The following is a 26,743-nucleotide window of genomic DNA, read 5'->3' as shown; positions in this document are numbered from 1 at the left end:
TGGGGAGGGGCGGGACTAACACTGACTGTGCTGGGGAGGGGCGGGACTAACACTGACTGTGCTGGGACGGGGCTAACACTGACTGTGCTGGGGAGGGGCGGGGCTAACACTGACTGTGCTGGGGAGGGGCGGGACTAACACTGACTGTGCTGGGGAGGGGCGGGACTAACACTGACTGTGCTGGGGCGGGGCTAACACTGACTGTGCTGGGGAGGGGCGGGACTAACACTGACTGTGCTGGGGAGGGGCGGGGCTAACACTGACTGTGCTGGGGCGGGGCTAACACTGACTGTGCTGGGGCGGGGCTAACACTGACTGTGCTGGGGCGGGGCTAACACTGACTGGGGAGGGGCAGGGCTAACACTGACTGTGCTGGGGAGGGGCGGGGCTAACACTGACTGTGCTGGGGAGGGGCGGGGCTAACACTGACTGTGCTGGGGCGGGGCTAACTGACTGTGCTGGGGAGGGGCTAACACTGACTGTGCTGGGGCGGGGCGGAACTAACACTGACTGTGCTGGGGCGGGGCTAACACTGACTGTGCTGGGGAGGGGCGGGGCTAACACTGACTGTGCTGGGGCGGGGCTAACTGACTGTGCTGGGGAGGGGCTAACACTGACTGTGCTGGGGCGGGGCGGAACTAACACTGACTGTGCTGGGGCGGGGCTAACACTGACTGTGCTGGGGAGGGGCGGGGCTAACACTGACTGTGCTGGGGCGGGGCTAACTGACTGTGCTGGGGAGGGGCGGGGCTAACACTGACTGTGCTGGGGAGGGGCGGGGCTAACACTGACTGTGCTGGGGAGGGGCGGGACTAACACTGTGCTGGGGAGGGGCGGGGCTAACACTGTGCTGGGGAGGGGCGGGACTAACACTGTGCTGGGGAGGGGCGGGGCTAACACTGACTGTGCTGGGGAGGGGCTAACACTGACTGTGCTGGGGAGGGGCGGGACTAACACTGTGCTGGGGAGGGGCGGGGCTAACACTGACTGTGCTGGGGAGGGGAGGGGCTAACACTGACTGTGCTGGGGAGGGGCGGGACTAACACTGACTGTACTGTGCCTGTAGGATTAGATACAGGCAGCTCTCGCAGGATTAGATATGCTCTGTGCCTGTAGGATTAGATACAGCCGGCTCTCGCAGGATTAGATACGCTCTGTGCCTGTAGGATTAGATACGCTCTGTGCCTGTAGGATTGGATACGCTCTGTGCCTGTAGGATTGGATACGCTCTGTGCCTGTAGGATTGGATACGCTCTGTGCCTGTAGGATTGGATACGCTCTGTGCCTGTAGGATTAGATATGCTCTGTGCCTGTAGGATTAGATACGCTCTGTGCCTGTAGGATTGGATACGCTCTGTGCCTGTAGGATTAGATACAGGCAGCTCTCGCAGGATTAGATACGCTCTGTGCCTGTAGGATTGGATACGCTCTGTGCCTGTAGGATTAGATACAGGCAGCTCTCGCAGGATTAGATACGCTCTGTGCCTGTAGGATTAGATACAGGCAACTCTCGCAGGATTAGATACGCTCTGTGCCTGTAGGATTAGATACAGCCGGCTCTCGCAGGATTAGATACGCTCTGTGCCTGTAGGATTAGATACGCTCTGTGCCTGTAGGATTAGATACGCTCTGTGCCTGTAGGATTAGATACACTCTCAGTTCTCTCTTGGCCCCCAGGCTGCTGACAGATGGGGCCGCTGAGCCTCACTATGGTGCTCTGTATCGCCGCCTCCTGGATGCCGTTGAGCGCTGCGCCGGCCGGGCCCTGGGCGACCAGTTCACCAGACAGTGGCGGCTCCTGAAGATCCTGGGGGCCACAGCGGAGAAGGTGAAGAGCGCCACCGAGGAGCAGAGACAGGTGAGCCGCCCCTTCTCCATACAGCTGGGTGATTAGCTGTGAAGCGGATACTGCTCAGGCCCCTGGGCTAACTCTGAAGGCTCTGCTGTCTTAGCGGCTTCATCACCCAGCTTTCCCAGAACTAGATTGGATGAAGCAGAAAAAGTAATGAGTGGGTGGAGCTCGGGGTGTATAACGGTGGGTGGAGCTCAGTGGGGGGGGGGGGTGTATGTCACGGAGCAAAGGTATACGTCTTCCTCCGGATGGTCTTTTGAATCAACAGGGACGCAAGAGGTCGGGAGACAACAGCAATTTATTGTAATCCACAAAGTTAGTAGCCGGTGGCGGTCACATCAACCGTAATAACAATAAGTCCACAGAAGTCACAATCCAATGATAGCTTTGGTTCCTTGGTCCTGTAACTATATCCTGGCTCTCTGCAGAGCTGTGCACAGGCCGGCTAACACATACTAACTGCTAGCTATATACTATATACTAAGACTGTTACACCTATATCTGTGGGTGGGAAGGGCTGAGTCACAGATCCTTCCCCCCTCACCTATACCAAGGAGAGCAGACTCCCTGTCTACTATGGACAATGCACCATCCAACATCTTCTTGGAGACACTGATCAGATTATCTCCACCCATTGTCCTCACTGGTCCTCACTAGTTAGAGGGATTTGCATACAATGTGCTAACACACTAGACCCTAATCAGCCAACTACACATTGATGTATATAACAGGTTAGAGAATACATTCCACATGAAATATATATTACACATTGCCTATAGTATAGACTCTAACCATCCCGTGACAGTGTATAACGGCGGGTGGAGCTCAGGGGGGGGTGTATAACGGCGGGTGGAGCTCAGGGGGGGGTGTATAACGGCGGGTGGAGCTCAGGGGGGGGTGTATAACGGCGGGTGGAGCTCAGGGGGGGGTGTATAACGGCGGGTGGAGCTCAGGGGGGGTGTATAACGGCGGGTGGAGCTCAGGGGGGGGTGTATAACGGCGGGTGGAGCTCAGGGGGGGTGTATAACGGCGGGTGGAGCTCGGGGTGTATAACGGCGGGTGGAGCTCAGGGGGGGGTGTATAACGGCGGGTGGAGCTCAGGGGGGGGGTGTATAACGGCGGGTGGAGCTCAGGGGGGGTGTATAACGGCGGGTGGAGCTCAGGGGGGGGTGTATAACGGCGGGTGGAGCTCAGGGGGGGTGTATAACGGCGGGTGGAGCTCAGGGGGGGGTGTATAACGGCGGGTGGAGCTCAGGGGGGTGTATAGCGGTGGGTGGAGCTCAGGGGGGGTGTATAACGGCGGGTGGAGCTCAGGGGGGGTGTATAACCGCGGGTGGAGCTCAGGGGGGGTGTATAACGGCGGGTGGAGCTCAGGGGGGGTGTATAACCGCGGGTGGAGCTCAGGGGGGGTGTATAACGGCGGGTGGAGCTCAGGGGGGGGTGTATAACGGCGGGTGGAGCTCAGGGGGGGTGTATAACGGTGGGTGGAGCTCAGGGGGGTGTATAGCGGTGGGTGGAGCTCAGGGGGGTGTATAGCGGTGGGTGGAGCTCAGGGGGGGTGTATAACGGCGGGTGGAGCTCAGGGGGGTGTATAGCGGTGGGTGGAGCTCAGGGGGGTGTATAGGGGTGGGTGGAGCTCTGATTTCATGTACTGACAGTTATGGCTTCTCTGCTGCTTTGCCTGGAGCATAAGGGCTCATTCACATCTGCGCCCGGTCTCCGTTCTGCAGGTTTCCGTTTCCTGCACAAAACAGAGCAGCAGATGGAAACCTTCCGCATCTTCATGTGATTCATTTGAATGGAATTGGAAAGTGTCCGGCCGTGAGCGCCAGGGAGCGTTTTATGCTCTCCGCGGCAAAACCGGTTTTTTAAACTGGACACTGATTCGGACGTGCAGTACTGTGTGTCCGGTTTAAAAAAAACGGTTTTACAGCAGAGAGCATAAAACGCTCCCTGGCGCTCACGGCCGGACCCGCTCTGACAGCTTTACGTCTTCTGTGTGCAAAAGACGGAAACCACATAACGGAGTCCGGCCGCTAGTGTGAACGGAGCGTAAGATGTACCTACAGAATATACAATAGTGACTGCAGCTCTGCTTGTCCTCTCTATAGATGAGCTATTATATATTGGGGTCCTGATCGGCCCCCACAGAACATTTTCCAGGGGTTCCACTGCTCATATTTGTCCGCCTGGGGTCTCCCCCATCACTGTCGCTCCACGTATCTGGTTAATCCTGCCTTGAATAGACTGTCAGCCTATGTGTGTGCATGACAGCCTCCTATATACTGCAGTACACCTGTATACAGCGAACACCTATAGAAGACTCAATCAGAAGATCAAACCCCTATAGGGACAAAAAGAAAAAATGTAAAAAAAATGTAGTGACTCCCACACAGTATAATCTGCTCCATAGAAACCTCCACACAGTAATATATGCTCCACAGTGACTCCCACACAGTATTATATGCTCCACAGTGACTCCCACACAGTATTATATGCTCCACAGTGACTCCCACACAGTATTATATGCTCCACAGTGGCCCCCCACACAGAATTATATACTTCACAGTGGTCCACACACAGTATTATATGCTCCACAGCAGCCCCCACACAGAATTATATGCTCCACAGTGCCCCCCACACAGTATTATATGCTCCACAGTGACCCCCACACAATATTATATGCTCCACAGTGACTCCCACACAGTATTATATGCTCGACAGCAGCCCCCACACAGAATTATATGCTCCACAGTGGTCCACACACAGTATTATATTCTCCACAGTGTACACACAGTATTATATGCTCCACAGTGGCAATCACACAGTATTATATGCTCCACAGTGACCCCCCCCACACAGTATTATATGCTCCACAGTGACCCCCACACAGTATTATATGCTCCACAGCAGCCCCCACACAGAATTATATGCTTCACAGTGACACCCACACAGTATTATATTCTCCACAGTGGTCCACACAGTATTATATGCTCCACAGTGTACACACAGTATTATATGCTCCACAGTGGCAATCACACAGTATTATATGCTCCACAGTGACCCCCCACACAGTAGTATATGCTCCACAGTGACCCCCCCACACAGTATTATATGCTCCACAGTGGCCCCCACACAGTATTATATGCTCCACAGTGACCTCCACACAGTATTATATGCTCCACAGTGGCCCCCACACAGTATTATATGCTCCACAGTGACCCCCCCACACAGTATTATATGCTCCACAGTGACCCCCCACACAGTATTATGTGCTCCACAGCAGTCCCCACACAGTATTATATGCTCCACAGTGACCCCCCCACACAGTATTATATGCTCCACAGTGACCCCCCACACAGTATTATGTGCTCCACAGCAGTCCCCACACAGTATTATATGCTCCACAGTGACCCCCACACACAGTATTATATGCTCCACAGTGACCCCCCACACAGTATTATATGCTCCACAGTGACCCCCCCACACAGTATTATGTGCTCCACAGCAGTCCCCACACAGTATTATATTCTCCTAAGACACCCCCCTTCCCTAGAGCCGGTGCTATTATTATATTCGGGGGGCCCGGGGAAGGTAAATAATAACAATCACTGCTACTCCCCTCTCCTGGGTATCGGCAGTCTGCAGCTTCCTCCCCGCTCCTCATTTTCCCTGTGACTGAGGTCCTGGACCTGTCATTGTGTCTCAGTGGTCACGTGAGGGTGCGATGATGTCATAACACAGATGCACTCCATGTGACCACTGGGATCCAATCGCAGGCCAAGGACCTCAGTCACCGACCAGCAGAGCTCCAAACTGGATACCGAGCCCAGGACACCACACCAGCGACCCCCATCTGCCCGCAAGGGGACATGAAACAGCGCGGAGCTCCTTGGATGTTGTGTTTGAGAAAACCCCGATCAGAGCCGGAGGAACTCCGAAGGTAATGCAAAGAATTCCTGACATCCGAGTCTCTGCCTGCAGGAGGCGCTGAGGAGCGGAATCCGAGACATAGAGACCTTCTTCCAGCAAGTCGGAAATTGTCGTCTCCCCCTGAACCCGGCGATAGTAGTGAGAGGAATAGACCGAGAGGTAAGAGGGGTATTAGTGTGTACAAAGTGACCAGCAGAATAGTGAGCGCAGCTCTGGAGTATAATACAGGATAAGTAATGTAATGTATGTACACAGTGACTGTACCAGCAGAATAGTGAGCGCAGCTCTGGAGTATAATACAGGATAAGTAATGTAATGTATGTACACAGTGACTGTACCAGCAGAATAGTGAGCGCAGCTCTGGAGTATAATACAGGATAAGTAATGTAATGTATGTACACAGTGACTGCACCAGCAGAATAGTGAGCGCAGCTCTGGAGTATAATACAGGATAAGTAATGTAATGTATGTACACAGTGACTGTACCAGCAGAATAGTGAGCGCAGCTCTGGAGTATAATACAGGATAAGTAATGTAATGTATGTACACAGTGACTGAACCAGCAGAATAGTGAGTGCAGCTCTGGAGTATAATACAGGATAAGTAATGTAATGTATGTACACAGTGACTGCACCAGCAGAATAGTGAGGGCAGCTCTGGAGTATAATACAGGATAAGTAATGTAATGTATGTACACAGTGACTGTACCAGCAGAATAGTGAGCGCAGCTCTGGAGTATAATACAGGATAAGTAATGTAATGTATGTGCAGAGTGACTGTACCGGCAGAATAGTGAGCGCAGCTCTGGAGTATAATACAGGATAAGTAATGTATGTACACAGTGACTGCACCAGCAGAATAGTGAGCGCAGCTCTGGAGTATAATACAGGATAAGTAATGTAATGTATGTACACAGTGACTGTACCAGCAGAATAGTGAGCGCAGCTCTGGAGTATAATACAGGATAAGTAATGTAATGTATGTACACAGTGACTGTACCAGCAGAATAGTGAGCGCAGCTCTGGAGTATAATACAGGATAAGTAATGTAATGTATGTACACAGTGACTGTACCAGCAGAATAGTGAGCGCAGCTCTGGAGTATAATACAGGATAAGTAATGTATGTACACAGTGACTGTACCAGCAGAATAGTGAGCGCAGCTCTGGAGTATAATACAGGATAAGTAATGTATGTACACAGTGACTGTACCAGCAGAATAGTGAGCGCAGCTCTGGAGTATAATACAGGATAAGTAATGTAATGTATGTACACAGTGACTGTACCAGCAGAATAGTGAGCGCAGCTCTGGAGTATAATACAGGATAAGTAATGTAATGTATGTACACAGTGACTGTACCAGCAGAATAGTGAGCGCAGCTCTGGAGTATAATACAGGATAAGTAATGTAATGTATGTACACAGTGACTGCACCAGCAGAATAGTGAGCGCAGCTCTGGAGTATAATACAGGATAAGTAATGTAATGTATGTACACAGTGACTGTACCAGCAGAATAGTGAGCGCAGCTCTGGAGTATAATACAGGATAAGTAATGTAATGTATGTACACAGTGACTGAACCAGCAGAATAGTGAGTGCAGCTCTGGAGTATAATACAGGATAAGTAATGTAATGTATGTACACAGTGACTGCACCAGCAGAATAGTGAGGGCAGCTCTGGAGTATAATACAGGATAAGTAATGTAATGTATGTACACAGTGACTGTACCAGCAGAATAGTGAGCGCAGCTCTGGAGTATAATACAGGATAAGTAATGTAATGTATGTGCAGAGTGACTGTACCGGCAGAATAGTGAGCGCAGCTCTGGAGTATAATACAGGATAAGTAATGTATGTACACAGTGACTGCACCAGCAGAATAGTGAGCGCAGCTCTGGAGTATAATACAGGATAAGTAATGTAATGTATGTACACAGTGACTGTACCAGCAGAATAGTGAGCGCAGCTCTGGAGTATAATACAGGATAAGTAATGTAATGTATGTACACAGTGACTGTACCAGCAGAATAGTGAGCGCAGCTCTGGAGTATAATACAGGATAAGTAATGTAATGTATGTACACAGTGACTGTACCAGCAGAATAGTGAGCGCAGCTCTGGAGTATAATACAGGATAAGTAATGTATGTACACAGTGACTGTACCAGCAGAATAGTGAGCGCAGCTCTGGAGTATAATACAGGATAAGTAATGTATGTACACAGTGACTGTACCAGCAGAATAGTGAGCGCAGCTCTGGAGTATAATACAGGATAAGTAATGTAATGTATGTACACAGTGACTGTACCAGCAGAATAGTGAGCGCAGCTCTGGAGTATAATACAGGATACGTAATGTAATGTATGTACACAGTGACTGCACCAGCAGAATAGTGAGCGCAGCTCTGGAGTATAATACAGGATAAGTAATGTAATGTATGTACACAGTGACTGCACCAGCAGAATAGTGAGTGCAGCTCTGGAGTATAATACAGGATAAGTAATGTAATGTATGTACACAGTGACTGCACCAGCAGAATAGTGAGCGCAGCTCTGGAGTATAATACAGGATAAGTAATGTAATGTATGTACACAGTGACTGCACCAGCAGAATAGTGAGCGCGGCTCTGGAGTATAATACAGGATAAGTAATGTAATGTATGTACACAGTGACTGTACCAGCAGAATAGTGAGTGCGGCTCTGGAGTATAATACAGGATAAGTAATGTAATGTATGTACACAGTGACTGCACCAGCAGAATAGTGAGCGCAGCTCTGGAGTATAATACAGGATAAGTAATGTAATGTATGTACACAGTGACTGTACCAGCAGAATAGTGAGCGCAGCTCTGGAGTATAATACAGGATAAGTAATGTAATGTATGTACACAGTGACTGCACCAGCAGAATAGTGAGTGCAGCTCTGGAGTATAATACAGGATAAGTAATGTAATGTATGTACACAGTGACTGTACCAGCAGAATAGTGAGCGCAGCTCTGGAGTATAATACAGGATAAGTAATGTAATGTATGTACACAGTGACTGTACCAGCAGAATAGTGAGCGCAGCTCTGGAGTATAATACAGGATAAGTAATGTAATGTGTGTACACAGTGACTGTACCGGCAGAATAGTGAGCGCAGCTCTGGAGTATAATACAGGATAAGTAATGTAATGTATGTGCAGAGTGACTGTACCAGCAGAATAGTGAGCGCAGCTCTGGAGTATAATACAGGATAAGTAATGTAATGTATGTACACAGTGACTGTACCAGCAGAATAGTGAGCGCAGCTCTGGAGTATAATACAGGATAAGTAATGTATGTACACAGTGACTGCACCAGCAGAATAGTGAGCGCAGCTCTGGAGTATAATACAGGATAAGTAATGTAATGTATGTACACAGTGACTGCACCAGCAGAATAGTGAGCGCAGCTCTGGAGTATAATACAGGATAAGTAATGTAATGTATGCACACAGTGACTGCACCAGCAGAATAGTGAGTGCAGCTCTGGAGTATAATACAGGATAAGTAATGTAATGTATGTACACAGTGACTGCACCAGCAGAATAGTGAGCGCAGCTCTGCAGTATAATACAGGATAAGTAATGTAATGTATGTACACAGTGACTGCACCAGCAGAATAGTGAGCGCAGCTCTGGGGTATAATACAGGATAAGTAATGTAATGTATGTACACAGTGACTGTACCAGCAGAATAGTGAGCGCAGCTCTGGAGTATAATACAGGATAAGTAATGTAATGTATGTACACAGTGACTGTACCGGCAGAATAGTGAGCGCAGCTCTGGAGTATAATACAGGATAAGTAATGTATGTACACAGTGACTGCACCAGCAGAATAGTGAGCGCAGCTCTGGAGTATAATACAGGATAAGTAATGTAATGTATGTACACAGTGACTGTACCAGCAGAATAATGAGCGCAGCTCTGGAGTATAATACAGGATAAGTAATGTAATGTATGTACACAGTGACTGTACCAGCAGAATAGTGAGCGCAGCTCTGGAGTATAATACAGGATAAGTAATGTTATGTATGTACACAGTGACTGTACCAGCAGAATAGTGAGCGCAGCTCTGGAGTATAATACAGGATAAGTAATGTATGTACACAGTGAGTGTACCAGCAGAATAGTGAGCGCAGCTCTGGGGTATAATACAGGATAAGTAATGTAATGTATGTACACAGTGACCGTACCAGCAGAATAGTGAGTGCAGCTCTGGGGTATAATACAGGATAAGTAATGTAATGTATGTACACAGTGACTGCACCAGCAGAATAGTGAGCGCAGCTCTGGAGTATAATACAGGATAAGTAATGTAATGTATGTACACAGTGACTGCACCAGCAGAATAGTGAGCGCAGCTCTGGAGTATAATACAGGATAAGTAATGTAATGTATGTACACAGTGACTGCACCAGCAGAATAGTGAGCGCAGCTCTGGAGTATAATACAGGATAAGTAATGTATGTACACAGTGACTGTACCAGCAGAATAGTGAGCGCAGCTCTGGAGTATAATACAGGATAAGTAATGTAATGTATGTACACAGTGACTGCACCAGCAGAATAGTGAGCGCAGCTCTGGAGTATAATACAGGATAAGTAATGTAATGTATGTACACAGTGACTGCACCAGCAGAATAGTGAGCGCAGCTCTGGAGTATAATACAGGATAAGTAATGTATGTACACAGTGACTGTACCAGCAGAATAGTGAGCGCAGCTCTGGAGTATAATACAGGATACGTAATGTAATGTATGTACACAGTGACTGCACCAGCAGAATAGTGAGCGCAGCTCTGGAGTATAATACAGGATAAGTAATGTAATGTATGTACACAGTGACTGCACCAGCAGAATAGTGAGCGCAGCTCTGGAGTATAATACAGGATAAGTAATGTAATGTATGTACACAGTGACTGTACCAGCAGAATAGTGAGCGCAGCTCTGGAGTATAATACAGGATAAGTAATGTAATGTATGTACACAGTGACTGTACCAGCAGAATAGTGAGTGCAGCTCTGGAGTATAATACAGGATAAGTAATGTAATGTATGTACACAGTGACTGCACCAGCAGAATAGTGAGCGCAGCTCTGGAGTATAATACAGGATAAGTAATGTAATGTATGTACACAGTGACTGTACCAGCAGAATAGTGAGCGCAGCTCTGGAGTATAATACAGGATAAGTAATGTAATGTATGTACACAGTGACTGTACCAGCAGAATAGTGAGCGCAGCTCTGTTGTATAATACAGGATAAGTAATGTAATGTATGTACACAGTGACTGTACCAGCAGAATAGTGAGCGCAGCTCTGGAGTATAATACAGGATAAGTAATGTAATGTATGTACATAGTGACTGCACCAGCAGAATAGTGAGCGCAGCTCTGGAGTATAATACAGGATAAGTAATGTAATGTATGTACACAGTGACTGTACCAGCAGAATAGTGAGCGCAGCTCTGTTGTATAATACAGGATAAGTAATGTAATGTATGTACACAGTGACTGTACCAGCAGAATAGTGAGCGCAGCTCTGGAGTATAATACAGGATAAGTAATGTAATGTATGTACATAGTGACTGCACCAGCAGAATAGTGAGCGCAGCTCTGGAGTATAATACAGGATAAGTAATGTAATGTATGTACACAGTGACTGCACCAGCAGAATAGTGAGCGCAGCTCTGGAGTATAATACAGGATAAGTAATGTAATGTATGTACACAGTGACTGTACCAGCAGAATAGTGAGCACAGCTCTGGAGTATAATACAGGATAAGTAATGTAATGTATGTACACAGTGACCAGCAGAATAGTGAGCGCAGCTCTGGGGTATAATACAGGATAAGTAATGTAATGTATGTACACAGTGACTGTACCAGCAGAATAGTGAGCGCAGCTCTGGAGTATAATACAGGATAAGTAATGTAATGTATGTACACAGTGACTGCACCAGCAGAATAGTGAGCGCAGCTCTGTAGTATAATACAGGATAAGTAATGTACTGTATGTACACAGTGACCAGCAGAATAGTGAGCGCAGCTCTGGGGTATAATACAGGATAAGTAATGTGATGTATGTACACAGTGACCGTACCAGCAGAATAGTGAGCGCAGCTCTGGGGTATAATACAGGATAAGTAATGTAATGTATGTACACAGTGACTGCACCAGCAGAATAGTGAGCGCAGCTCTGGAGTATAATACAGGATAAGTAATGTAATGTATGTACACAGTGACTGTACCAGCAGAATAGTGAGCGCAGCTCTGGAGTATAATACAGGATAAGTAATGTAATGTATGTACACAGTGACTGCACCAGCAGAATAGTGAGCGCAGCTCTGGAGTATAATACAGGATAAGTAATGTAATGTATGTACACAGTGACTGTACCAGCAGAATAGTGAGCGCAGCTCTGGAGTATAATACAGGATAAGTAATGTAATGTATGTACACAGTGACTGCACCAGCAGAATAGTGAGCACAGCTCTGGAGTATAATACAGGATAAGTAATGTAATGTATGTACATAGTGACTGCACCAGCAGAATAGTGAGCGCAGCTCTGGGGTATAATACAGGATAAGTAATGTAATGTATGTACACAGTGACTATACCAGCAGAATAGTGAGCACAGCTCTGGAGTATAATACAGGATAAGTAATGTAATGTATGTACACAGTGACTGCACCAGCAGAATAGTGAGCGCAGCTCTGGAGTATAATACAGGATAAGTAATGTAATGTATGTACACAGTGACTGCACCAGCAGAATAGTGAGCGCAGCTCTGGGGGATAATACAGGATAAGTAATGTAATGTATGTACATAGTGACTGCACCAGCAGAATAGTGAGCGCAGCTCTGGAGTATAATACAGGATAAGTAATGTAATGTATGTACACAGTGACTGCACCAGCAGAATAGTGAGCGCAGCTCTGGAGTATAATACAGGATAAGTAATGTAATGTATGTACACAGTGACTGCACCAGCAGAATAGTGAGCGCAGCTCTGGAGTATAATACAGGATAAGTAATGTAATGTATGTACACAGTGACTGTACCAGCAGAATAGTGAGCGCAGCTCTGGAGTATAATACAGGATAAGTAATGTAATGTATGTACACAGTGACTGCACCAGCAGAATAGTGAGCGCAGCTCTGGAGTATAATACAGGATAAGTAATGTAATGTATGTGCACAGTGACTGCACCAGCAGAATAGTGAGCGCAGCTCTGGAGTATAATACAGGATAAGTAATGTAATGTATGTACACAGTGACTGTACCAGCAGAATAGTGAGCGCAGCTCTGGGGTATAATACAGGATAAGTAATGTAATGTATGTACACAGTGACCAGCAGAATAGTGAGCGCAGCTCTGGGGTATAATACAGGATAAGTAATGTGATGTATGTACACAGTGACTGCACTAGCAGAATAGTGAGCGCAGCTCTGGAGTATAATACAGGATAAGTAATGTAATGTATGTACACAGTGACTGTACCAGCAGAATAGTGAGCGCAGCTCTGGAGTATAATACAGGATAAGTAATGTAATGTATGTACACAGTGACTGTACCAGCAGAATAGTGAGCGCAGCTCTGGAGTATAATACAGGATAAGTAATGTATGTACACAGTGACTGCACCAGCAGAATAGTGAGTGCAGCTCTGGAGTATAATACAGGATAAGTAATGTAATGTATGTACATAGTGACTGCACCAGCAGAATAGTGAGCGCAGCTCTGGGGTATAATACAGGATAAGTAATGTAATGTATGTACACAGTGACTATACCAGCAGAATAGTGAGCACAGCTCTGGAGTATAATACAGGATAAGTAATGTAATGTATGTACACAGTGACTGCACCAGCAGAATAGTGAGCGCAGCTCTGGAGTATAATACAGGATAAGTAATGTAATGTATGTACACAGTGACTGTACCAGCAGAATAGTGAGCGCAGCTCTGGAGTATAATACAGGATAAGTAATGTAATGTATGTACACAGTGACTGTACCAGCAGAATAGTGAGCGCAGCTCTGGAGTATAATACAGGATAAGTAATGTAATGTATGTACACAGTGACTGTACCAGCAGAATAGTGAGCGCAGCTCTGGGGTATAATACAGGATAAGTAATGTAATGTATGTACATAGTGACTGCACCAGCAGAATAGTGAGCGCAGCTCTAGAGTATAATACAGGATAAGTAATGTAATGTATGTACACAGTGACCAGCAGAATAGTGAGCGCAGCTCTGGGGTATAATACAGGATAAGTAATGTAATGTATGTACACAGTGACTGCACCAGCAGAATAGTGAGCGCAGCTCTGGAGTATAATACAGGATAAGTAATGTATGTACACAGTGACTGTACCAGCAGAATAGTGAGCGCAGCTCTGGAGTATAATACAGGATAAGTAATGTAATGTATGTACACAGTGACTGCACCAGCAGAATAGTGAGCGCAGCTCTGGAGTATAATACAGGATAAGTAATGTAATGTATGTACACAGTGACTGCACCAGCAGAATAGTGAGCGCAGCTCTGGAGTATAATACAGGATAAGTAATGTATGTACACAGTGACTGTACCAGCAGAATAGTGAGCGCAGCTCTGGAGTATAATACAGGATAAGTAATGTAATGTATGTACACAGTGACTGTACCAGCAGAATAGTGAGCGCAGCTCTGGAGTATAATACAGGATAAGTAATGTAATGTATGTACACAGTGACTGTACCAGCAGAATAGTGAGCGCAGCTCTGGAGTATAATACAGGATAAGTAATGTAATGTATGTATACAGTGACTATACCAGCAGAATAGTGAGCACAGCTCTGGAGTATAATACAGGATAAGTAATGTAATGTATGTACACAGTGACTGTACCAGCAGAATAGTGAGCACAGCTCTGGAGTATAATACAGGATAAGTAATGTAATGTATGTACACAGTGACTATACCAGCAGAATAGTGAGCACAGCTCTGGAGTATAATACAGGATAAGTAATGTAATGTATGTACACAGTGACTGTACCAGCAGAATAGTGAGCGCAGCTCTGGGGTATAATACAGGATAAGTAATGTAATGTATGTACATAGTGACTGCACCAGCAGAATAGTGAGCGCAGCTCTAGAGTATAATACAGGATAAGTAATGTAATGTATGTACACAGTGACTGCACCAGCAGAATAGTGAGCGCAGCTCTGGGGTATAATACAGGATAAGTAATGTAATGTATGTACACAGTGACTGCACCAGCAGAATAGTGAGCGCAGCTCTGGAGTATAATACAGGATAAGTAATGTAATGTATGTACACAGTGACTGCACCAGCAGAATAGTGAGCGCAGCTCTGGAGTATAATACAGGATAAGTAATGTAATGTATGTACACAGTGACTGTACCAGCAGAATAGTGAGCGCAGCTCTGGAGTATAATACAGGATAAGTAATGTAATGTATGTACACAGTGACTGCACCAGCAGAATAGTGAGCGCAGCTCTGGAGTATAATACAGGATAAGTAATGTAATGTATGTGCACAGTGACTGCACCAGCAGAATAGTGAGCGCAGCTCTGGAGTATAATACAGGATAAGTAATGTAATGTATGTACACAGTGACTGTACCAGCAGAATAGTGAGTGCAGCTCTGGAGTATAATACAGGATAAGTAATGTATGTACACAGTGACTGTACCAGCAGAATAGTGAGCGCAGCTCTGGAGTATAATACAGGATAAGTAATGTAATGTATGTACACAGTGACTGTACCAGCAGAATAGTGAGCGCAGCTCTGGAGTATAATACAGGATAAGTAATGTAATGTATGTACACAGTGACTGCACCAGCAGAATAGTGAGCGCAGCTCTGGAGTATAATACAGGATAAGTAATGTATGTACACAGTGACTGTACCAGCAGAATAGTGAGCGCAGCTCTGGAGTATAATACAGGATAAGTAATGTAATGTATGTACACAGTGACCAGCAGAATAGTGAGCGCAGCTCTGGGGTATAATACAGGATAAGTAATGTGATGTATGTACACAGTGACTGTACCAGCAGAATAGTGAGCGCAGCTCTGGAGTATAATACAGGATAAGTAATGTAATGTATGTACACAGTGACCAGCAGAATAGTGAGCGCAGCTCTGGGGTATAATACAGGATAAGTAATGTGATGTATGTACACAGTGACTGCACCAGCAGAATAGTGAGCGCAGCTCTGGAGTATAATACAGGATAAGTAATGTAATGTATGTACACAGTGACTGCACCAGCAGAATAGTGAGCGCAGCTCTGGAGTATAATACAGGATAAGTAATGTAATGTATGTACACAGTGACTGTACCAGCAGAATAGTGAGCGCAGCTCTGGAGTATAATACAGGATAAGTAATGTAATGTATGTACACAGTGACTGCACCAGCAGAATAGTGAGCGCAGCTCTGGAGTATAATACAGGATAAGTAATGTAATGTATGTGCACAGTGACTGCACCAGCAGAATAGTGAGCGCAGCTCTGGAGTATAATACAGGATAAGTAATGTAATGTATGTACACAGTGACTGTACCAGCAGAATAGTGAGTGCAGCTCTGGAGTATAATACAGGATAAGTAATGTATGTACACAGTGACTGTACCAGCAGAATAGTGAGCGCAGCTCTGGAGTATAATACAGGATAAGTAATGTAATGTATGTACACAGTGACTGTACCAGCAGAATAGTGAGCGCAGCTCTGGAGTATAATACAGGATAAGTAATGTAATGTATGTACACAGTGACTGCACCAGCAGAATAGTGAGCGCAGCTCTGGAGTATAATACAGGATAAGTAATGTATGTACACAGTGACTGTACCAGCAGAATAGTGAGCGCAGCTCTGGAGTATAATACAGGATAAGTAATGTAATGTATGTACACAGTGACTGCACTAGCAGAATAGTGAGCGCAGCTCTGGAGTATAATACAGGATAAGTAATGTAATGTATGTACACAGTGACTGTACCAGCAGAATAGTGAGCGCAGCTCTGGAGTATAATACAGGATAAGTAATGTAATGTATGTACACAGTGACTGTACCAGCAGAATAGTGAGCGCAGCTCTAGAGTATAATACAGGATAAGTAATGTAATGTATGTACACAGTGACTATACCAGCAGAATAGTGAGCACAGCTCTGGAGTATAATACAGGATAAGTAATGTAATGTATGTACACAGTGACTGCACCAGCAGAATAGTGAGCGCAGCTCTGGGGTATAATACAGGATAAGTAATGTAATGTATGTACATAGTGACTGCACCAGCAGAATAGTGAGCGCAGCTCTGGAGTATAATACAGGATAAGTAATGTAATGTATGTACACAGTGACTGCACCAGCAGAATAGTGAGCGCAGCTCTAGAGTATAATACAGGATAAGTAATGTAATGTATGTACACAGTGACTGCACCAGCAGAATAGTGAGCGCAGCTCTAGAGTATAATACAGGATAAGTAATGTAATGTATGTACACAGTGACCAGCAGAATAGTGAGCGCAGCTCTGGGGTATAATACAGGATAAGTAATGTAATGTATGTACACAGTGACTGTACCAGCAGAATAGTGAGCGCAGCTCTGGAGTATAATACAGGATAAGTAATGTAATGTATGTACACAGTGACTGCACCAGCAGAATAGTGAGCACAGCTCTGGAGTATAATACAGGATAAGTAATGTAATGTATGTACACAGTGACTGTACCAGCAGAATAGTGAGCGCAGCTCTGGAGTATAATACAGGATAAGTAATGTAATGTATGTACACAGTGACTGCACCAGCAGAATAGTGAGCGCAGCTCTGGAGTATAATACAGGATAAGTAATGTAATGTATGTACACAGTGACTGCACCAGCAGAATAGTGAGCGCAGCTCTGGAGTATAATACAGGATAAGTAATGTAATGTATGTACACAGTGACTGCACCAGCAGAATAGTGAGCGCAGCTCTGGGGTATAATACAGGATAAGTAATGTAATGTATGTACACAGTGACTGTACCAGCAGAATAGTGAGCGCAGCTCTGGAGTATAATACAGGATAAGTAATGTAATGTATGTACACAGTGACTGCACCAGCAGAATAGTGAGCGCAGCTCTGGAGTATAATACAGGATAAGTAATGTATGTACACAGTGACTGTACCAGCAGAATAGTGAGCGCAGCTCTGGAGTATAATACAGGATAAGTAATGTAATGTATGTACACAGTGACTGTACCAGCAGAATAGTGAGCGCAGCTCTGGAGTATAATACAGGATAAGTAATGTAATGTATGTACACAGTGACTGTACCAGCAGAATAGTGAGCGCAGCTCTGGAGTATAATACAGGATAAGTAATGTAATGTATGTACACAGTGACCAGCAGAATAGTGAGCGCAGCTCTGGGGTATAATACAGGATAAGTAATGTAATGTATGTACACAGTGACTGCACCAGCAGAATAGTGAGCGCAGCTCTGGAGTATAATACAGGATAAGTAATGTATGTACACAGTGACTGTACCAGCAGAATAGTGAGCACAGCTCTGGAGTATAATACAGGATAAGTAATGTAATGTATGTACACAGTGACTGTACCAGCAGAATAGTGAGCGCAGCTCTGGAGTATAATACAGGATAAGTAATGTAATGTATGTACACAGTGACTGTACCAGCAGAATAGTGAGCGCAGCTCTGGAGTATAATACAGGATAAGTAATGTATGTACACAGTGACTGTACCAGCAGAATAGTGAGCGCAGCTCTGGAGTATAATACAGGATAAGTAATGTAATGTATGTACACAGTGACCAGCAGAATAGTGAGCGCAGCTCTGGGGTATAATACAGGATAAGTAATGTAATGTATGTACACAGTGACTGCACCAGCAGAATAGTGAGCGCAGCTCTGGAGTATAATACAGGATAAGTAATGTATGTACACAGTGACTGTACCAGCAGAATAGTGAGCACAGCTCTGGAGTATAATACAGGATAAGTAATGTAATGTATGTACACAGTGACTGTACCAGCAGAATAGTGAGCGCAGCTCTGGAGTATAATACAGGATAAGTAATGTAATGTATGTACACAGTGACTGTACCAGCAGAATAGTGAGCGCAGCTCTGGAGTATAATACAGGATAAGTAATGTATGTACACAGTGACTGTACCAGCAGAATAGTGAGCGCAGCTCTGGAGTATAATACAGGATAAGTAATGTAATGTATGTACACAGTGACTGTACCAGCAGAATAGTGAGCGCAGCTCTGGAGTATAATACAGGATAAGTAATGTAATGTATGTACACAGTGACCAGCAGAATAGTGAGCGCAGCTCTGGAGTATAATACAGGATAAGTAATGTAATGTATGTACACAGTGACTGCACCAGCAGAATAGTGAGCGCAGCTCTGGAGTATAATACAGGATAAGTAATGTAATGTATGTACACAGTGACTATACCAGCAGAATAGTGAGCGCAGCTCTGGAGTATAATACAGGATAAGTAATGTAATGTATGTACACAGTGACTGTACCAGCAGAATAGTGAGCGCAGCTCTGGAGTATAATACAGGATAAGTAATGTAATGTATGTACATAGTGACTGTACCAGCAGAATAGTGAGCGCAGCTCTGGAGTATAATACAGGATAAGTAATGTAATGTATGTACACAGTGACTGTACCAGCAGAATAGTGAGCGCAGCTCTGGAGTATAATACAGGATAAGTAATGTAATGTATGTACACAGTGACCAGTAGAATAGTGAGCGCAGCTCTGGGGTATAGTGATGATTTGCCTGCTGGTTTCTTACACATCTTCTATTTCCTCCTTTTAGTTGTGCTCTTTCTTCAGTTCCAATGCGAAGCCTCTGAGACTTTCCTTCATCAATGCTGATCCTCAGGGGCCGAACATTCACGTCATGTATAAGGTGCGCAGTGCGGATTGTTGTGTATTTTACTGTTGCTTTTTATGTTTCTCTTGAGTTTTCTGGTTGTTGAATATAATCTGAGAGGTTCAGTTTAGACTGACACACGTATGTCCTACATTCCGCATAGCAGGGCTGCTGGGTGAGATCTATGTTGTTTTCTGTAAGACGTGGTCAGGTCACGTGATGTGCTTCTTGCATGTTGTGTGGAGTCTGATGATGATGATGATGATGATGATGATGATGATGAGTTGTATTTCTGATGGGCTGTAGATGGGAGACGACATGAGGCAGGACATGCTGGTCCTCCAGCTGGTGGAGATCATGGACAGAATTTGGCTTCATGAGGGATTAGATCTGCGGATGATCACCTATAGATGTGTGTCCACCGGCCCGAAGCAAGGTCAGTGACAGCGGGACAGCGACCACGTGTGACTGACCACCATGGATGATTGATGACGTCACTGATTGATGACGTCATTGATGATACTGATGATAACGTCACTGATTATTGATAACGTCATGGATGATTGATGTCACTGATGATTGATGTCACTGATGATTGATGACGTCACTGATGATTGATGACGTCACTGATGACGTCATTGATTGATGATACTGATGACGTCACTGATGATTGATGACGTCACGGATGATTGATGATGTCACTGATGATTGATGATGTCACTGATGATGATGTCACTGATGATTGATGACGTCACTGATTGATGACGTCACTGATGATTGACGTCGCTGATGATTGATGATGTCACTGATGATTGATGTCACTGATGATTGATGATGTCACTGATGATTGATGATGTCACTGATGATTGATGATGTCACTGATGCATGTGATGGGCCACAGTAGTGGTGGTGATAATCTGGGCACTGGAGCCCCCTTGTTGTACTGCGTGTCGGTATAGGTCGGCCCCCCGCCCCCCACTCTTTATTATGTGATTACTTCCAGGTTTGGTTCAGTTGGTTCCGGATTCTACAACTTTGGCCAAAATCCAGAACAAGTCGGGTCTGTTCGGACCTTTAAAGGACTCGTCAATGAAGAAATGGTTCCAGAACAACAACGCGGTAATGATGCCCCCCCCCCCCCCCGCCCTGCGCACGGTATCATCTCATTATAACCCCCCCCCAGTACAACCCTCAATATAACACCCCCCAGTTTAGCCCTTTATATAACACCCACCCCTTAGAACCTACCCATGATCTCAGGTGAATTCCTGCCTCCAGTAGGTGGGCACAGAGTACGGGGCTGTAGGTGGGCACAGAGTATGGGGCGGTAGGCGGGCACAGAGTATGGGGCGGTAGGCGGGCACAGAGTACGGGGCGGTAGGTGGGCACAGAGTACGGGGCGGTAGGCGGGCAGAGAGTACGGGGCGGTAGGTGGGCACAGAGTATGGGGCGGTAGGTGGGCACAGAGTATGGGGCGGTAGGCGGGCACAGAGTACGGGGCGGTAGGCGGGCAGAGAGTACGGGGCGGTAGGCGGGCAGAGAGTACGGGGCGGTAGGCGGGCAGAGAGTACGGGGCGGTAGGCGGGCAGAGAGTACGGGGCGGTAGGCGGGCAGAGAGTACGGGGCGGTAGGCGGGCAGAGTACGGGGCGGTAGGCGGGCAGAGTACGGGGCGGTAGGCGGGCAGAGTACGGGGCGGTAGGCGGGCAGAGTACGGGGCGGTAGGCGGGCAGAGTACGGGGCGGTAGGCGGGCAGAGAGTACGGGGCGGTAGGCGGGCAGAGAGTACGGGGCGGTAGGCGGGCAGAGAGTACGGGGCGGTAGGCGGGCAGAGAGTACGGGGCGGTAGGCGGGCAGAGAGTACGGGGCGGTAGGCGGGCAGAGAGTACGGGGCGGTAGGCGGGCAGAGAGTACGGGGCGGTAGGCGGGCAGAGAGTACGGGGCGGTAGGCGGGCAGAGAGTACGGGGCGGTAGGCGGGCAGAGAGTACGGGGCGGTAGGCGGGCAGAGAGTACGGGGCGGTAGGCGGGCAGAGAGTACGGGGCGGTAGGCGGGCACAGAGTACGGGGCGGTAGGCGGGCACAGAGTACGGGGCGGTAGGTGGGCACAGTAGGTTCCTACTTCTTGGTAATGTTTCTTGACTTCCCTCCTCAGGCATCTGACAACTTCCTGTGCTCCTGCGCTGGTTGGTGCGTTGTCACGTTTCTCCTGGGCGTCTGTGACCGCCACAATGACAACATCATGCTGACGAGCTCCGGCCAAATGTTCCACATAGACTTCGGGAAGATCCTGGGAAACGCGCAAATGTTTGGGAAGATTAAAAGGTGAGAAGTAAGAAACAGAGCGATGATGTCACTACTGTACAGTATATATACAGGTGTGTGTAGTATATAGAGGCAGTGTACTGTACAGTATATATACAGGTGTGTGCAGTATATAGAGGCAGTGTACTGTACAGTATATAATACAGGTGTGTGTAGTATATAGAGGCAGTGTACTGTACAGTATATAATACAGGTCTGTGTAGTATATAGAGGCAGTGTACTGTACAGTATATATACAGGTGTGTGTAGTATATAGAGGCAGTGTACTGTACAGTATATAATACAGGTGTGTGTGGTATATAGAGGCAGTATACTGTACAGTATATATACAGGTGTGTGTAGTATATAGAGGCAGTGTACTGTACAGTATATAATACAGGTGTGTGTAGTATATAGAGGCAGTGTACTGTACAGTATATATACAGGTGTGTGTAGTATATAGAGGCAGTGTACTGTACAGTATATAATACAGGTCTGTGTAGTATATAGAGGCAGTGTACTGTACAGTATATATACAGGTGTGTGTGTAGTATATAGAGGCAGTGTACTGTACAGTATATATACAGGTGTGTGTAGTATATAGAGGCAGTGTACTGTACAGTATATAATACAGGTGTGTGTAGTATATAGAGGCAGTGTACTGTACAGTATATAATACAGGTGTGTGCAGTATATAGAGGCAGTGTACTGTACAGTATATAATACAGGTCTGTGTAGTATATAGAGGCAGTGTACTGTACAGTATATAATACAGGTGTGTGTAGTATATAGAGGCAGTGTACTGTACAGTATATAATACAGGTCTGTGTAGTATATAGAGGCAGTGTACTGTACAGTATATAATACAGGTGTGTGTAGTATATAGAGGCGGTGTACTGTACAGTATATAATACAGGTGTGTAGTATATAGAGGCGGTGTACTGTACAGTATATAATACAGGTGTGTGCAGTATATAGAGGCAGTGTACTGTACAGTATATATACAGGTCTGTGTAGTATATAGAGGCAGTGTACTGTACAGTATATAATACAGGTGTGTGTAGTATATAGAGGCAGTGTACTGTACAGTATATAATACAGGTCTGTGTAGTATATAGAGGCAGTGTACTGTACAGTATATAATACAGGTGTGTGTAGTATATAGAGGCGGTGTACTGTACAGTATATAATACAGGTGTGTAGTATATAGAGGCGGTGTACTGTACAGTATATATACAGGTGTGTGTAGTATATAGAGGCAGTGTACTGTACAGTATATAATACAGGTCTGTGTAGTATATAGAGGCAGTGTACTGTACAGTATATATACAGGTGTGTGTAGTATATAGAGGCAGTGTACTGTACAGTATATAATACAGGTGTGTGTAGTATATAGAGGCAGTGTACTGTACAGTATATAATACAGATGTGTGTAGTATATAAAGGCAGTGTACTGTACAGTATATAATACAGGTCTGTGTAGTATATAGAGGCAGTGTACTGTACAGTATATATACAGGTGTGTGTAGTATATAGAGACAGTGTACTGTACAGTATATATACAGGTGTGTGTAGTATATAGAGGCAGTGTACTGTACAGTATATAATACAGGTCTGTGTAGTATATAGAGGCAGTGTACTGTACAGTATATATACAGGTCTGTGTAGTATATAGAGGCAGTGTACTGTACAGTATATAATACAGGTGTGTAGTATATAGAGGCAGTGTACTGTACAGTATATATACAGGTGTGTGTAGTATATAGAGGCAGTTTACTGTACAGTATATAATACAGGTCTGTGTAGTATATAGAGGCAGTGTACTGTACAGTATATAATACAGGTGTGTGTAGTATATAGAGGCAGTGTACTGTACAGTATATAATACAGGTGTGTGTAGTATATAGAGGCAGTGTACTGTACAGTATATAATACAGGTCTGTGTAGTATATAGAGGCAGTGTACTGTACAGTATATAATACAGGTGTGTGCAGTATATAGAGGCAGTGTACTGTACAGTATATATACAGGTCTGTGTAGTATATAGAGGCAGTGTACTGTACAGTATATAATACAGGTGTGTGTAGTATATAGAGGCAGTGTACTGTACAGTATATAATACAGGTCTGTGTAGTATATAGAGGCAGTGTACTGTACAGTATATATACAGGTGTGTGTAGTATATAGAGGCAGTGTACTGTACAGTATATAATACATGTCTGTGCAGTATATAGAGACAGTGTACTGTACAGTATATAATACAGGTGTGTGTAGTATATAGAGGCAGTGTACTGTACAGTATATAATACAGGTGTGTGTGTAGTATATAGAGACAGTGTACTGTACAGTATATATACAGGTGTGTGTAGTATATAGAGGCAGTGTACTGTACAGTATATAATACAGGTCTGTGTGTAGTATATAGAGACAGTGTACTGTACAGTATATATACAGGTGTGTGTAGTATATAGAGGCAGTGTACTGTACAGTATATAATACAGGTCTGTGTAGTATATAGAGGCAGTGTACTGTACAGTATATAATACAGGTGTGTGTAGTATATAGAGGCAGTGTACTGTACAGTATATAATACAGGTGTGTGTAGTATATAGAGGCAGTGTACTGTACAGTATATAATACAGGTGTGTGTAGTATATAGAGGCAGTGTACTGTACAGTATATAATACAGGTGTGTGTAGTATATAGAGGCAGTGTACTGTACAGTATATAATACAGGTGTGTGTAGTATATAGAGGCAGTGTACTGTACAGTATATAATACAGGTGTGTGCAGTATATAGAGGCAGTGTACTGTACAGTATATAATACAGCTCTGTGTAGTATATAGAGGCAGTGTACTGTACAGTATATAATACAGGTGTGTGTAGTATATAGAGGCAGTGTACTGTACAGTATATAATACAGGTGTGTGTAGTATATAGAGGCAGTGTACTGTACAGTATATAATACAGGTGTGTGCAGTATATAGAGGCAGTGTACTGTACAGTATATATACAGGTCTGTGTAGTATATAGAGGCAGTGTACTGTACAGTATATATACAGGTGTGTGTAGTATATAGAGGCAGTGTACTGTACAGTATATAATACAGGTGTGTGTAGTATATAGAGGCAGTGTACTGTACAGTATATAATACAGGTGTGTGTAGTATATAGAGGCAGTGTACTGTACAGTATATAATACAGGTCTGTGTAGTATATAGAGGCAGTGTACTGTACAGTATATAATACAGGTGTGTGTAGTATATAGAGGCAGTGTACTGTACAGTATATAATACAGGTGTGTGTAGTATATAGAGGCAGTGTACTGTACAGTATATAATACAGGTCTGTGTAGTATATAGAGGCAGTGTACTGTACAGTATATAATACAGGTGTGTGTAGTATATAGAGGTAGTGTACTGTACAGTATATAATACAGGTGTGTGTAGTATATAGAGGCAGTGTACTGTACAGTATATAATACAGGTCTGTGTAGTATATAGAGGCAGTGTACTGTACAGTATATAATACAGGTCTGTGTAGTATATAGAGGCAGTGTACTGTACAGTATATATACAGGTGTGTGTAGTATATAGAGACAGTGTACTGTACAGTATATAATACAGGTGTGTGTATTATATAGAGGCAGTGTACTGTACAGTATATAATACAGGTGTGTGTAGTATATAGAGACAGTGTACTGTACAGTATATATACAGGTGTGTGTAGTATATAGAGGCAGTGTACTGTACAGTATATAATACAGGTCTGTGTAGTATATAGAGGCAGTGTACTGTACAGTATATAATACAGGTCTGTGTAGTATATAGAGGCAGTGTACTGTACAGTATATAATACAGGTGTGTGTAGTATATAGAGGCAGTGTACTGTACAGTATATAATACAGGTGTGTGCAGTATATAGAGGCAGTGTACTGTACAGTATATATACAGGTCTGTGTAGTATATAGAGGCAGTGTACTGTACAGTATATATACAGGTGTGTGTAGTATATAGAGGCAGTGTACAGTTCAGTATATAATACATGTCTGTGCAGTATATAGAGACAGTGTACTGTACAGTATATAATACAGGTCTGTGTAGTATATAGAGGCAGTGTACTGTACAGTATATTTTACAGGTGTGTGTAGTATATAGAGGCAGTGTACTGTACAGTATATATACAGGTGTGTGTAGTATATAGAGGCAGTGTACTGTACAGTATATAATACAGGTGTGTGTAGTATATAGAGGCAGTGTACTGTACAGTATATAATACAGGTGTGTGTAGTATATAGAGGCAGTGTACTGTACAGTATATAATACAGGTGTGTGTAGTATATAGAGACAGTGTACTGTACAGTATATATACAGGTGTGTGTAGTATATAGAGGCAGTGTACTGTACAGTATATAATACAGGTCTGTGTAGTATATAGAGGCAGTGTACTGTACAGTATATATACAGGTCTGTGTAGTATATAGAGGCAGTGTACTGTACAGTATATATACAGGTGTGTGTAGTATATAGAGACAGTGTACTGTACAGTATATATACAGGTGTGTGTAGTATATAGAGGCAGTGTACTGTACAGTATATAATACAGGTCTGTGTAGTATATAGAGGCAGTGTACTGTACAGTATATATACAGGTCTGTGTAGTATATAGAGGCAGTGTACTGTACAGTATATAATACAGGTGTGTAGTATATAGAGGCAGTGTACTGTACAGTATA

General features: G+C 44.7%; 1 protein-coding gene across 1 annotated transcript in view; it reads left to right on the top strand.

Annotated features, from left to right (window-relative positions):
• The window catches only part of LOC142188582 (phosphatidylinositol 3-kinase C2 domain-containing subunit gamma-like), a gene marked incomplete at its 5' end in the record, with an annotated part of 59,880 nt that overhangs the window by 8,979 nt on the left and 24,158 nt on the right, over positions 1–26,743 (top strand). The window contains 6 exons of the mRNA XM_075261873.1: positions 1,678–1,858; positions 5,837–5,944; positions 19,653–19,745; positions 20,016–20,145; positions 20,713–20,828; positions 21,860–22,029. Coding sequence (XP_075117974.1) covers positions 1,678–1,858; positions 5,837–5,944; positions 19,653–19,745; positions 20,016–20,145; positions 20,713–20,828; positions 21,860–22,029 — 798 coding nt within the window. The remainder of the gene's footprint in view (positions 1–1,677; positions 1,859–5,836; positions 5,945–19,652; positions 19,746–20,015; positions 20,146–20,712; positions 20,829–21,859; positions 22,030–26,743) is intronic.

This window comes from Leptodactylus fuscus, unplaced genomic scaffold (genome assembly GCF_031893055.1).
Source record: "Leptodactylus fuscus isolate aLepFus1 unplaced genomic scaffold, aLepFus1.hap2 HAP2_SCAFFOLD_553, whole genome shotgun sequence".
In the NCBI taxonomy this organism is placed as follows: Eukaryota; Metazoa; Chordata; class Amphibia; order Anura; family Leptodactylidae; genus Leptodactylus; species Leptodactylus fuscus.
Note: the sequence above shows the minus strand (reverse complement) of the source record. Positions and strands in the feature narration are given on the sequence as shown.